Raw genomic sequence first — 14,837 nt, 5'->3', positions numbered from 1 at the left:
ACTCGAAATCATTTTGGTTTTAAAAACTAAGTTGTGTGGAGCGCCATGGGCAGGGCCACCTTCCACTTATCCCAAGGTGCTCCAAGCCCCATCCAAGCTGGCCTTGGATACTTCCAGGGATGGAAAATGATTGTTCCTTCCTGCTTGTGTTCTGAATATTTTTACTGAGGATTGTCTTTTCCACCCCAGGTTCCAGAACTAAGCTCTTCCCAGAGCAAAAGTTGTTCCCTGGCAGAAGAATTCCTGCACCCACTTGGTCTCCATCAGTTGGTGACTTCTTGGAGCCTTCTGCCAAACGCTATCCCAGAGACCTCCTGGATGTGCTGAATGCACCCCCAGGCTCCATGGTAAGGAGCAGTTCCTGGAACTTAGAAATGAGGAGTTGCAGCCAAACCTTTCTTTCTCCAGGGAAAATGGACTCCTGTTCTCCGTCCCACTTTGATTTCAGCAATATTTCCCAGGTCCCCGGAATCATGGAATGGTTTGGGTGGGAAGGGACCTTAAAGATCATCCAGTGCCACCCCTGCCATGGCAGGGACACCTTCCACTATCCCAGGCTGCTCCAAGCCCTGTCCAACCTGGCCTTGGGCACTTCCCAGGATGGAGAGTCCACACCAGGCCTCACCAGGGCCTCCCCACCCTCACAGGGAAGAATTCCTTCCCAATATCCCATCCAAGCCTTCCCTCTTTCAGCTTAAGGCCATCCCCCTTTGTCCTATCACTCCATTCCCTTGGGATTGAGGCAGCTAAACTCAGAGAAGAACACAACTTGTATTTTCAGCTCAGTTTTACACCAGAATAAATCCATTGATCCTAATGGATTTCATCCACTCATGTACTGGTGGAAGGAGCTGAATTTCATCTCTGGGTTCTCCACAATGACATGGAGTTGTCCTATTCCATGGGAATAGCTGGATGCAGTTCATAGGAGCACCAGGATTCCCTATGAATACCATCCCATGGCAGTGGAAAACTCATCCAGCCGAGGCCTTCCCAGTTTTATTCCAGCTATAACTGCCAGGGATCAAATTTAAACACATTTTTTCACCTGCTTTTGCTGTTTCAATCAACAAGGATTTCAAATAATCTCTGGAAACTCCAGCTTCCTCCCTCTTCCTTTTTTTTCCTCTGCTCCTAAATAGTCCTTTCCTCCAGGACATTCCCTCTCCTTGCAGGCAGATGTGGCTGATGCTCCTTTTTGAGGACAACAACAGCAGAAAGAGGAAAAGAAAAATGAAAGCTGTCAACTGTGTTCCATTGCAGGGTGATGATGTCATTACGATGAGGGATGGCTTGGCAGGCACCACTTGCTGGGCAATTCCCTTCTTTCCCTGTGGATTTATAACTCCTCTGATGTTTCAAATCTGTGCTGGGGATGGAGGAACAACCCCTGCCCCCCTCTTTGCCAGGCTTTAGAAATGGTGTGGGAAAAGTTATGACTGAGGAATGGGTGATACAAACAGGGAAACTCCCACCTTTCGGTTTTCTGAGATGAAATCCCTCTTTTCAAGTGCAAAATTCACAAACTGCCAGCAGCATTGTTCATTTTCATCCAAACTTTGTCAGTTTAAGGGGAGGGAGAAGCTGAAATATTTCCTGCCTTGGTGACACTCTGCCATCACTCCTACCCCATCAATTCCTATTTTTTTTTAACTTTTATTTCCAAAGTTTACATTTTGTGAAAGCGAGGAGAAGTGGTTTAGGGTGGAGGAGGCCATCATTTACCTCAGGTTTCGCTCATTTTGTGGCCACAAAGCTCTTTTTTTTATTATTCTCCTTTTCCAGGAATACCTTTGTGTTATTAACTGCTCTGAGTTTTCATTCTCTTTTTCCAAAAGCTTTCCAGTGTCAACATTCCAGGGGAAACCCAGATGCCTCTTAGACCATATTGAATGCGAAAAATAGAAATATATCTGCAGCCTTAAAGCCAAATTTTGGCTCAGCTTTTACACTTGGGACCGTAAATGATTTTGTCACCTCAATAATGTCCTGGCACTGCAGTAACCACACTCCCCTCCCTTCCTGGAGAGCTGAAATTAAAAAAGGAAGAAGAAATTCGTGTGAATTATCCATGAGCAAAATAAGAATCTGATTCCTTGCAGCCTCCTCCCTTGTGAGCAGCCCAGCCCTGCCCTAATTTTCTCTGGCTGTAATTAATTATAAAAGGTAAGGACAGAAAGGTTCTACACCTGTAATCCACCCGGGGGGGGGGAATAAATAAAGGTCAGAATGCTGTATTTAACAAAAGAAAATGAAATTCAAACCAAGCTCGGTGAGCATCCGAGCAGAGCCTAACTTGGGATAAACAGTGAAGGAATTCACGATTCTAACGTGAACACTGAGCAGATTAACTGGGCTCTGTCTCCGACCATGACAAAACACCTCTGCTGCAGCCACGATGTAGCCATTAAACTGATAACTATCAGTGCCTATCAGCTGATAACAAAGCAGGATTTAATAAGGTTCCTCTGTAATTTGCATTTTTTCAGCTCACCGTGGTGCTGGGTTTTTCTGACCTGACAAATTGCATTGTCCTACAGCCCACGGTAATTAACACACCCTTCAAACTGCACATTTCCCACTCTGCCGAGATCTCATTGTGCAAAGTCATTTTAACTCACTCAAACTTGCTCCAGGTAATTCCTTCTTTCACCAAATTAAGGTTGGAAAGACCTCCAAGGTCATCGAGTTCATGGTCACCACTAAACCACGGCCCCCAAGTGCCACATCCTCACATTTTTCCAACATTTCCAGGTTTGGTGACTCCACCACTTCCATGGGAAGCTGTCCCAATGCTTGACAGACTTTTCCATGAAGAAATTTTCCCTAAAATCCACCCTGCCCCTCCCCTGGCCCAGCCTGAGGCCGTTCCCTCTCTCCTGTCCCTGTTCCCTGGGAGCAGAGCCCGACTCCCCCCGGCTGCCCCCTCCTGTCAGGGACTTGTGGACATTTTTGGATTCCTATGAACAAATGAAGCTTCACTGGAGATGAAAATCTTCATCATTCCAAGCCAAAAATATTTCAGACCAAACTTTGTGATTTATGTAGATGAGCGAATCCCACCCAGCACCTCGTTCATTCTAATCTAGCTCTGCTGTTTTCCCAGGATATTTAAATGCAAACCCTCTGAAATCCTAGCAAGGGAAAGGAGGATCCCAGCTGTTTCAATCCCCACAAATAATTTGAAATTGCTGTGTAAAGTTGGTCATTTTTCTTCCCCAGGAAGAAGCCTCTCTCCAAAGACGACGTTCTGCAGCACGTCGGGCTCTTTTCCACAGGTAACCTGGAATAATTCCAGCTAAATTCCTTTGGAATGCACTCAAAAATGCCTCTTTAGGGTGTCTTCCCCACTGCTCTGAGGGATGAGTGATCAGAAACTGTCAGGAGTTGCAAATCTCACAGAGAACTCTCCTTTTTCAATCCAGTCCTAACGAATAAATCACAACCCCTTGGCTTTTGGGAGTGCAGCAATCCCCAAATGAACGCTGAAAATGTAGTAACTTGTCTAAAATGATGAAATTATTGCAAGTTTCTCTGGGAGAAGAAAAAAGGAGCATTTTTCTGGCAGCTCATGGTGTCTGCTGGGTTTTTTTAGCACTAATAATTAGTGGTGGAAGGCCACAGCAGTGCTCAACACAAGGTTTTTTGCTGCAGTGGATATCTCTGTTTAAAGAGGATTTCTAAAGCTGATTCCCCTTCTTAATTTTTTTTTTTTTAATTTTTTTAAAGATATTTTTAAATTTTTAAAAAATTTAAAAAATATTTTACCCTGACTGCCTCTCTTTCTCTTCTTCCTCATGGTCAGAGGCCTGCAAAAATGGGTCAAAACTCTATAAATCTCAAGAGATCTTCTTTCATTGATCTTTAGTGGCTCTCCTGCCTTCCCCTGGTGTAAACCTTCCTAATCCAAACTCTTTTCCTATCTGCCATGGAGAAACTCACAGTGGTGGAATTTAAAGCAGCAGAAGGAATAGAAAAGTTCAGCTCATTGCAGTCCCCAGTTCCACATGCCAGGTGTGTTGGTGAGAATTATTCCAATGGCAGAGTCTGGAGATTCAGTCTAAAAATCAAAAGAAAATTAAAAACACTCCAGAATTAAACTGTCTTTAAAAAAACAGTGGTTCAAGCTTATAGGCAGATGCATTTTGCAAATCTTTACTTAAAGAAATGGGTTTTAAATAGTTGATAAATCCATTTTAGATTATTTTGAAATGAGGAAAAAAAAAAGGCAATCAGTATTTTCTTTTGCTGGAGGTTTGGGGTTTGATTTGCAGCATGAACTCCTCATCTCAGTTTTAAGTCATTGCTTTTTGCTCCCTTTATTCCACAGTTTTCATTCCTGGGAAGCTGATTTTGGAGTTAAGCTTTGGGGCAGGTGAGAGAAAATCCTGTCAGCCCAAATCAGCATTTCCTGAGGAAATCCGGCCCTGAGGGACAGGTGGGAATGGGAGGCAAGAGCAGACAACTCCCATTCCCTGCAGGAATTGTGTCCAGAAGTGCCATGAACAGGAATGTTATAAAATACTTGGAATTCTGAGGGAGAATCTGAATCCTGGAATGCAGCAGGAATTAGCAGAAAATCAGGGAGCCACATCCATCGTTGGTGCCTGGCTGTGCTTTGGAGTGTTTTTGTTTAAATTAAATCAAGAATTAAGTAGAATTAAATCAGATTTAAGTCAAGTTTCAGAGAGGGGTTTCACCTTGGAAAACTCCCCCAGGATTTGCTGGATCTTTCTCTGGATATGGAATTATGGAGCCATCCCTGGAAGCGTCCAAGGCCAGGTTGGACAGGGTTTGGAGCACCCTGGGATAGGGGAAGGTGTCCCTGCCCATGGGACAGGATGCTTTTTAAGGTCCCTTCCCACCCAAACCATTCCGTGGGGCAGATGAAGAGAATAAAGTTGATTAAAGCTGATTAATTTCAAATTATTTGGGGGAAATACCAGAAAACTTCGCTCCGAGGGCTTTGCAGGAGACCTGAAGCAACACAAACTAAGTACTGTTAAAAAGGAGATTATCATTTCAAAAGACCAAACTCATGAATTCTACAGGTCAAGGAGTCTGTGTATTTTTAGCACACAGAAATACCATTTTGAGCAGCTAAAAGTTTCTACAATGGAAGATTCTTTTAGGTGTTGGGCCAGATTTTATCTGTATCAATGTTCTGAGTCGTGTTTTATTTGAGGATTCGGATCCTGATTGCTTGAAAAGAGCTATCAGTGCAAAGCAGATTTTTTTTTTTTTTTTTAAATCCAGGCATTTTTTGGTCATGAAATGAGGAAGAATTCAGTAATTTTAGTATTTCATCAGTGGCAGTGCTGGCTTGCCCACCCCTGCCCTTCCTTGGCTCCAATGCCAGCAGCCTTGGGATGAATGGATGGAGCTGCAGGTCAGGTTTTCCCAAGTAAACAGAGGATTTTCTTCACCCAAATCAAACTTCCTCCCTCCCTGAAAACCCATTTGTGCTGGAATCATGCTGGGACATACCTGGCTGTGACCAGAACTGGTAGAGGCCAGAAAACCCTATTCCAATTAGAAATATATCAAAATCCTACGAAGTATCTAAAACTGCTGCCAAAAATACCTAAAGTATTTTTGCCAAAGTACTTAAAACTTTGCCTTTCTTGTACACCAGGAAATATTAAAAGATGAATCTCCTCATTACTCATTTGAATCCAAACAGGAATGGATTGCTCCGTTTCCCTGAGTCTGGCAGAAAATCTGAGGCTGTGTCACACAAGAATCCAACTTATTTTATTTATGGCAACCCTGCAGGGTTATCTGCATACATTTAGAGCCTTAAATCCAAATTGAAGCTGCAAGTTTGGCCTCTTTATTCTTTGCCTCTGGCTGTGTGCAGGTGTAATTAAAGTCATTTTGATGTCTCATTGCCGGGCAGTGTTCACTGGTTTGCTCTGACTGATTTCAGTGGATTGCCTGCGTGGTTTTAATTAATTCAATTTTTCAGAATCACAGATATAGGGCATCATTAAGGTGGGGAAAAGACCTTGAAGATCTCTTTTGGCTCAGCATTTCATTAAGGGCTTCTCTCATTTTGACACCCTCAGTGGTGCTTCTCTTGGGTTTAACTCTGGTTTGAGTCTGGGAATGAGGTGGTGTCCACGCAAATTTGCCAGAATTTTGGTTTTTAGTTGCTCTAAAACAAACTCCTCACCTTGGGCGTTATCCACAAGGGGTGGGATTAATCTCACATGATTTGGGGTGTGTTAAATAAAAATAGCTTTCTCTCTGAGCAAGTTGCTTTGTCTTCTGTGTGTGACCAGAACTTTCATTTTTGGATCATTTCAGGGATTTGGATGCTGAATCCAAGAGCTCCCATCAGCAGCTCCTGAAACCAAGGCCACCTCGGTCCTCAGATGCCAGGAATGTCCTTCAGGACCAGAACTTGCACCTGACTACACCAGAGACCAGGTGAGCTCAGTTCAGGGTGGGATGAAGGTTAATCCTAAACCATCAGCAGCCTGATGAAACACGTGGTGCTGCAGCATAAAACTTAAAGTTATGGATAGGAATGGTTTCTTTTTGCCATAATTCACACCCACAGGAAGGGATTTTCAAGAGCTTTCTTTCCAGGGGATATTTGAAGGGAAAAAGATGCCGAAAGAAACGTGGTCCAGGCATAGAAAACCAGAATTTGAGTGATAAAATTGGTTCTGAGTGATTAATTTGAGTGATAAATTAGTTTTAAAATGAATTTACCACAGTTCCTGCTGAGTGGCACTTGGGTGTTATCATGGTCTGGAAATTCCTGTCTTTAAATTCCACCAGGTGCTGAGCTCTGTGGTGCCTTTACCTTCCTCAGCCCCTCAGCCTCGTGTCTTGTGCAGCCTCTCTGCCCTGGGTGATGAGCACCCTCAGTTATTTGCTCCTGTTGCCAAACAGGAGACACCTCCTGTGTCATTTCAACATTTGAAGATCTTTCCTCCTCAAATCCTCTCTCCATGTAGAGAGGAGAAGATCTGAAGAGAGATCTTTGCTGGTTTTAGGCCTTCAGCTCCCAAGTGAGCTGTGTTTTCTTGCCATCGCCCCTCACAAGTCCATGGCTTCCTCTGCTGCTCCTGTTCCAGGAGGAGATCTGAGCTCTGGCTGTGACCAGGGACACTTTGACCTTTTTTCCTGGATAATCCCATTTTCCCCCCTCTCTTGGCCACCTATTGTCACCTCATGCCCTGATGGCACGGCCTAGGGAAGCAGAGCAGGCCAGATCCCACTCCCACAGCAGGAATTAGGGCTGTGTCTTCAGCCAGGCTCTTTGGAATGACCACAAAGCTCATCTGAAAGCTTCATGTCAGAATCAGCTACACTCTGTGCCCTGTGGCTGTTGGTAAAGTGGAATTCCATGGAATTCTAGAACAGTTTGGGTTGGAAAGACCTTAAAGCCCATCCAGTTCCATGGGCATGGACACTTCCACTATCCCAGGCTGCTCCAAGCCCCAATGTCCAACCTGGCCTTGGGCACTGCCAGGGATCCAGGGGCAGCCACAGCTGCTCTGGGAATTCCAACCCAGCCCCTCCCCACCCTCACAGGGAAGAATTGGATCAGGGGCTCAGTCCCAGGCCTGATTCCTTGTTCTCATTCCATCCAAACCAAGGCACCATTCCTGCTCTATCTAAACACACCATCCCATGGATTTTCACTGACATATTCTCACATCCTTTAAAAACCACCATGGAATAATAATCCCATGAAATACTGAGGTGCTTTTCACATTAAACCACATGAGAAAGGCTCAACATCTTTGTAAGATCTCAACTCATTCCCTTCATCTTGAAGCAGAACTCTTAGCTAACCTTGCTGAGAAAACCCCTCAGAATTCCCTTTAAATCCCAGCCACTTCCCTGGATGGGATGTACAACCTGCCACTGTAATTCCAAGTGCTTAATTAACACCCTGGAAAAAGGCTGGAGCTGGAGGCCTCTGCAGCTCCATTTATCCTGAGAATTTGTGCTGAGGAGGGAGCAGAGGCAGCTCCTGAGTGGAATTGGGTGTGGAATGAGCTGCTGAGGGATTCTGCATCATCTGCCCTCAGCGAGAGGCAGGACCTGGAAGTGTGAAGTTGGAAAGGTCTCCCCCGTGGCAGATGGGATGACATCTGGATTTCCACTGCAGCACATTTGGGTGTTGTGACTCGAGCAGTGTTTGCATTTAGCACCCTTAATAACAGAGAGGAGAAACAACCATGAGGGGAGAAAGAAAAGCAAACTGCTCATCTGAGTCATTTCCTGGGCCTTGCAGCAAATTCGTAAAGGAAATACGGAAAATTCAGGGAAAAAAATTGGATTAAAGGCGTGATTGATGGAAATGCTCTTGTGGAGAAGCAGCTGAAATGTTGGGGAGAAAAATCCCCCATTTCTGAAATATCCCAGCCTGTAAGGATTTTTTAAAAAAATATGAAATGGTTTAATCTTTTCTTCTTCTTTCTCTCCAATTTTATGCTTCCAATACTTGGGATGGAAGAAAGAGTAAATTAAAAAAAGCCGTCAAGGGGTAAGAACATGAACATGTTGAGCTCCAGGTATAGCCAATGAAGGAAATGACATTTTCCAACATCAGGGATTAATCCAACCATAAAATCATTAAGGCTGGAAAACACCTCCAAGATTACCAAATCCAACCCCAAATTTTTTGCATTGCTTGTCCAATCTGGCAATTTTTATGTAAAAAAATAGATACTTTCAGCTGTGTGGGAACAGCATCACCATTGCTCGGGTCATTCCCACTTCTTGGAATCAGGTCCTGCCATTGTTCTGTTGCTTCTGCTCTGCAATTAAAAGAAATCTAATTAAAATTAATCAAGTAAAAATTCAAGGTTTTGGTTGGACATCTCCCCTCTGACCTGCAGCTTTCAGCAGGACAGTTTCTAATTTCACTGCTAAGACCACAGCTCCTTGGAAGTAACCCATGGTAATCTGTTTTTTCCTGATTCCACACCACTTTCCAGGGATTTTTGAGCTCTCCCACAGATGGAAATGTGGATTTTTTTGGCCTGAGCTTCTATTCGTTTTCACTCCCAGGTTTAACCAATTTATCCCTGCAGGGCAAAATATCCTACAACTGTCCTTTAAAGTAAGTGATAAATTCTTTAGGGCCCTGTCTGCTCTATTTCACTGCTCACTTTTCCCTGGAAAGGGGTTTTTTTATTACTCCTTTTCCTCTCCTTTCTCTCTTCCTTTCTCTCTTCTTTTCTCTCTTCCCTTTTTCTTTTTTTCATTTATTTTTATTTCATTTATGTTTTCTTTCTTTTATTTCTCCCTTCCCTTCCCTTCCCTTCCCTTCCCTTCCCTTCCCTTCCCTTCCCTTCCCTTCCCTTCCCTTCCCTTCCCTTCCCTTCCCTTCCCTTCCCTTCCCTTCCCTTCCCTTCCCTTCCCTTCCCTTCCCTTCCCTTCCCTTCCCTTCCCTTCCCTTCCCTTCCCTTCCCTTCCCTTCCCTTCCCTTCCCTTCCCTTCCCTTCCCTTCCCTTCCCTTCCTTTCTTTTCTCTTTCATTTCTCTTTCTTATCTTTTTCCCTTTCCCCTTCCCTTTTCCTTTCCCTTTTTTTTTCTTTTTTTTTCTTCCCATTTTTCATTTCTTTCCCACGTTTCTGATGGGGAAATTTTACTAAAGGGAAAACTTCAAATTTTGGCTGCTTCACCTCTAATAATTCTCTGTGCTGAGGTTTTCAGGGCAGGACTGAACACACATTATCCAAACTCATTTCCAGGGAAAAAAGCAGGAAGGAGAGGGAGCCTCTCATTCCTTCCTAAACACCTTGGACATCCCCATGGCACAGACCCCCTAAGCTCCAGTTTTCCCCCATTTTTGACATTCTGGAGTAATTCTAGAAGGTTTTTATGACTTTTACAAGTCATGGAGTAGTTTGACAAGAAACCTTCATTAAATTGCACATTTCTGATGCCGCTCGGACCAGGAAAACCTTCCCTCTGGAAGTGATCTCCCACAGTTTTCCTGACCTTCTGCCCTTGGAGAAGGGACAGCCCAGGAGAAGGGCAGGGAATACTTGGGCTGAATGCTGCTGGATGCTGGATTTTGACACTGTGAAGTCCTGTGGGATGAAATATTCCTTTCCCTTGATAAAATATTCCTCTCCCAGTGACAAAATTCTCAAAGACTTCCACACTACCTCCGGCAACAAAAAATTCCCTGTTTCTCATGGAAGTACCAGACTTTTATCCCACTGTTCCTGATCCCTTCTTCCTGGGGGTATGGATTTATTCAGCCACCACTGAAACACTTTTTCCCTCTGTAATTCATTCCCACGAGCTAAAATGCTCCTTGCAAGAAGGACAGGGATGGAATTCGCTTGGATTTCTGCACCATGGATAAGGTCAGGGTGGATAATCACTGAACTCCCTCCCAGACTGATAAATCTATACATTTATAACTCCTCAATCTCTGAGCTGGCCTCTCTCACCTAGACCAGAGACATTCTGGAGTGTCGGAAGCGTTGCCAGAGAAATCCAGTATCAATCCAGGCCTTTTCCTTGCTTTTTCTTGGCATAAATTGATGATATCTGGATGGAAATGGGAAGCTTTTATCAGAGCAAGCTCTGGCGTGGTCATTATCCCTGGCAGGGCCTCCGAGCACTCAGGTTTTGGCTTTGGATTTTCAAGATACAACAGCTCAGAGGTGCCCTGGGTGCTACTCACTGGCTACTCCAGGTTTATGTTGGCACTGGGAACACTGGAAACACAATTCCAGCAGTTCATCTTTTATTTACTCAGAATCCTTTCCTGCAGTGCTGCTCCACAGGTTTGGAAACAGGGGAGCTCCAATTCTCATCTCCCACCTGGAGCTGCTGAACCTCTTCATTGCCCCTGCTTCATGGAATCAGTAATCAAATGAAATCAAATGAAATCAAATTAATCAAATGAAAACTGAGAGGTGTGGTTGTTGTCTTTGCAAACTCCAGAAATTCTCAGAGGATTGGGAACAGGCTCTGTGGGATGGGGATTTATTTCCCACTCTCTCAGCTGAGCCGTGTGCCTGCACCACCAATAACTCTGTCAGACATGATCCATCTCCTTTTTTATTCCTGTTCTCAACCAGGAATCTTTTTCGCCCTCTGCTCCAGGGAATTTGGGACTTACAAGGGCCACATTTTTGTCCCAGCTGATGCAGTTCTTGCTGGAAGTCTGTGGACTCAGGTTCCCCTTTCTCCGATTCGCCTCCCCAGAGAAGCCAAAGCTGAGCACCAGGAGCCAGGAGGAGCTGGAAAAGGAGTGGACACATCGAAAGGTTGGAGTGATTTTCATGGAATTACAGAACCAGGATGGCTTGGGTTGGGAGGGGCCTTAAAAATCATCCAGTGCCACCCCCTGCCATGGGTAGCGACAATTTCCACTATCCCAGGTTGCTCCAAGCCCCATCTAACATTCCAAATTAATTCATCAATTCCCACTCCAGCATTCCAAATTTATATCAAAAAACCCCAGTGACTGCTGAGGCAAAAAGTTCCTCACCCACATGGATAAGGTCGAGATATTCCCCCAAAACCACTGGAAATCTGTGGTAAATTTTGACTTTTTATTGGACTGAACCCTCTTCCCTTCTCCATGACTCCTGCAGATGCTGAAGTGCCTGGTGAGAACCTCCAGAGGAGATCCAACAAGGCCAAGTTGGGTTCTTCTGCTGAGCCTCAGCTCCAAACCCAGCCAGGCTCCCACTCCAAACCTGTCCTGCCTCCAATCCCAGCTGGACGGAAAAGCACCAACTCCTGATGGCCACTTGTATCCCAAATTTTGTCACACTGACTCTTTCTCACCCTGCTTTTCATCTCTTTCTCTTCAACAAAGCAAAATCTATCAAATATTATTGCTGAATCCATTTCTGATTAACTCTCCAAAAGGACCAAAAAAGAAAAAAAAAAAAAGTTATTTATTTATAACTTTATTAAAAAGGAATTTCTCTATTTCCCAAAGGCAGAAATTATTTCCCTGGGCACTCTCAGCTGGGAAATGGTGGAGATTTTTTTCCTACCGACCACAGGATTGTATCTTCCATTAATTTCTCACTTCCTTCCCCTCCTATATTATGGATTTAATTGAGGTGTGGAAGCACCAGGGCTTCTGATAATATTGTCTGTGTTGTGGGACTGGTGAATTATTTAGAAAAGGGATTTTGTGAAATGTTCAGAGGGAAATTGGGAGTGAAAACCAGCTCAGAGTTGGGGGTGGTTTTTTTGAAATAAAATGTGGCTGAGTCACAATTATTTGATTTGAAAGTGGATTTAAACAGCCTAGCGAGGAGTCATCAACAAAAATGAGAATAATTATTGAGAACCAGCTGAGGGGTAAGAAGTGAGTGAAGATTTGGGTTTTGACAAGACAATAAAACTCTCAAATTAACGTTTCTCCTGATTAATTTTCATTGCCTTCTACTTCCAGAGCCCTTTTCCCTGAGCAGGTTCCTCCTCAGAGCCCTTTGCCTGTGATGCCATGAAGATTTTTGCCTTTTCTTTTATACCCCTGTTATACCTTTTTACAACTTCTGTATTCCTAGTGCTTTTTGCCTCCATTCTTGGACTTGTTTGTTAAGCTGAGAGACTGAACATTTTAGAAGCTTCGTAGCCAGGGATCAGTGTGCCCCAGAGCCCAAGGTCCTCTCCAGAACACATTCTGTAAACCAAGATAGAACCATCCAGGGGAAGGCTCCTTGGGGAGGGGGGCTCACTTGAGCCTCTCATTGGGGAATCTTTGATAGATCTGCTAATTAGTAACACCTATAATGATTATACCCAATGTTGGGGAGGGGGTCAGAAAGAGAGAGAGACACAGACAGACTCGGCGGGGTGCATCTCGATGCACATGACCTGGACGTGTGCACCTAAGGATCCTTAAAATAAATCCCAAGGTAAAATCCCTTTTCCCCTTCTAACCGTGTGTGACTCTTGATTTTAAGACCAGGAAAAGGCATCACCTGCACAGAAAATGGGATTTTTGTCCCAGTTTGGAGCCACGGAAGAGCCCAAAGTGTCCCTTGTGGCCAAGGGATTTGTTGATTGAATAGGATGGACTGAATGAAGCAGCTCAGGGTGAGTAATTGAGAGTCAGGGAGCCTTACATTCCAAAGCTTTTTAGGAAGCACATCCCATGGAGCAGCTGGCTGGATCCTCAAGCTGAAGATCAGCAGCTCTTCCAAGGATCCAGTTCAGTGAGGTGGGGGCTGGACTGGACTGAAAACCCACCCAAAATCCTGCAGCAAACCATGGAATCCTGGAATGGTTTGGGTTGGAAGGAACCTTAAAGCCCATCCAGTGTCCAGGGACACCTCCCACTGTCCCAGGCTGCTCCAAGCCCCAATGTCCAGCCTGGCCTTGGACATTCCAGGGATCCAGGGGCAGCCCCAGCTGCTCTGGGAATTCCATCCCAGCCCCTCCCCACCCTCCCAGCCAGCAATTCCCAGTTCCCAATCTCCCATCCAGCCCTGCCCTCTGGCACTGGGAAGCCATTCCCTGGCTCCTGGCCCTCCAGCCCTTGGCCCCAGTCCCTCTGCAGCTCTCCTGGAGCCCCTTTAGGCCCTGCAAGGGGCTCTCAGCTCTCCCTGGAGCCTTCCCTTCTCCAGGGGAACATTCCCAGCTCTCCCAGCCTGGCTCCAGAGCAGAGAGGCTCCAGCCCTGGGAGCAGCTCCAGGGCCTCCTCTGGATTTGCTCCATGTCCTGCTGCTGTTGGATGCAGCCCTGGATGCAGCATTCCAGCCATGTCAGTCTCTTTTTCCTTTTGCTTCCATCCCTGTCCAGTTCTCCTAGCCAAGACCACTTCCCCATTCATCCCCTTTTGGAATATTTACTCCCTCCTGCAGAAAACAAACCAACCCAAGTTTATTCCCCAGATTTCCTCAGCTTGGAGTCCAGAATCCTGCAAGACCCTTGAGCCTCTTGAGCGACGTCAGCGATTCAATCTTCTCCTATTTACAGGAACAGCCTTAAATTTTCAACTTTCCAGTGCAGGAATTGTATCTTCATTTGGATTTTACAGAGCTGAGGATACAGGAGGAGGATAAATATTTCTCCTATTTCCCAGCTGGGAAAAGAAATGATTTGTTTTCTGTGAGCAGGGGCTCACTTGCATTTGTTTCAGGTAATAATGGTGGAAAAGAATCTCCTATTTTACAATCAGCTTCCCAAACTTCCACGTGTGAGATCCCACAAGAAGGCCAGGGAATGCATGGAAATAGGAAATGGGATTTTAGAAGCACCAGGGAGAGGCTGAACTTCCTCAAGTCAACTCAACAAATTATCAGTTCCTTGCCTTCCCTCCCTCAGCTCCTCCACTGTTCCCTCTCCAGTGCTCCCTTCCCAGACTATGGACCCAATTCCAAACTCAAACATCCAATTCCTTCCCAAAACATCTGGATTATGCTGCCCTTTCCTGCATCCTGAAGCGTGGAACATCTGGCTGAGGTTGAAGGCAGAATTGCTGCTGGATTGTAGACAGGAAATATTTACATTCCCTTTCCCAGATTTTTTCAGGGAATTCTGTTTTTATTGGCAGGGAAGGGTGTTTGGATCACCTTAAGTTGGTCATGCTCAAACTGAGCCTGGAATTTTACAGAAGACTTAAAAGTTTTTTGAAGAACCTCAAATTCTGCTGTTTTGAGGATTTGAATGTTTTTTGGAGAACATCAGATTCTGATTGGAGGATTTGAGTCTTTTTGGAGAACCTCAAATTCTGATAAATTAAGGATTTCAGTCTTTTTGGAAAATGTCAAATTCTGATCCGAGAATTTGAGTCTTTTGGTAGAACCTCACATTCTGCTATTTTGAGGATTTAAAGTTTTTTGGAGAACCTCAAATTCTGACTGGAGGATTTGAGTCTTT

General features: G+C 44.7%; 1 protein-coding gene across 3 annotated transcripts in view; it reads left to right on the top strand.

Moving 5' to 3' along the window:
* The window catches only part of LRGUK (leucine rich repeats and guanylate kinase domain containing), a 40,783-nt gene extending 28,439 nt beyond the window's left edge, over nt 1-12,344 (top strand). For all 3 annotated transcript variants that reach the window (XM_069003816.1, XM_069003818.1, XM_069003817.1), the window contains 5 exons: nt 190-347; nt 3,223-3,278; nt 6,310-6,432; nt 11,094-11,257; nt 11,588-12,344. In XM_069003816.1, the coding sequence (XP_068859917.1) occupies nt 190-347; nt 3,223-3,278; nt 6,310-6,432; nt 11,094-11,257; nt 11,588-11,739 (653 nt within the window). In that variant the 3' untranslated portion in view covers nt 11,740-12,344. The remainder of the gene's footprint in view (nt 1-189; nt 348-3,222; nt 3,279-6,309; nt 6,433-11,093; nt 11,258-11,587) is intronic.
* The last annotated feature ends 2,493 nt before the right edge of the window (nt 12,345-14,837 follow it).

The sequence above is a fragment of the Aphelocoma coerulescens genome, chromosome 1A (genome assembly GCF_041296385.1).
Source record: "Aphelocoma coerulescens isolate FSJ_1873_10779 chromosome 1A, UR_Acoe_1.0, whole genome shotgun sequence".
Lineage (NCBI taxonomy): Eukaryota > Metazoa > Chordata > Aves > Passeriformes > Corvidae > Aphelocoma > Aphelocoma coerulescens.
Note: the sequence above shows the minus strand (reverse complement) of the source record. Positions and strands in the feature narration are given on the sequence as shown.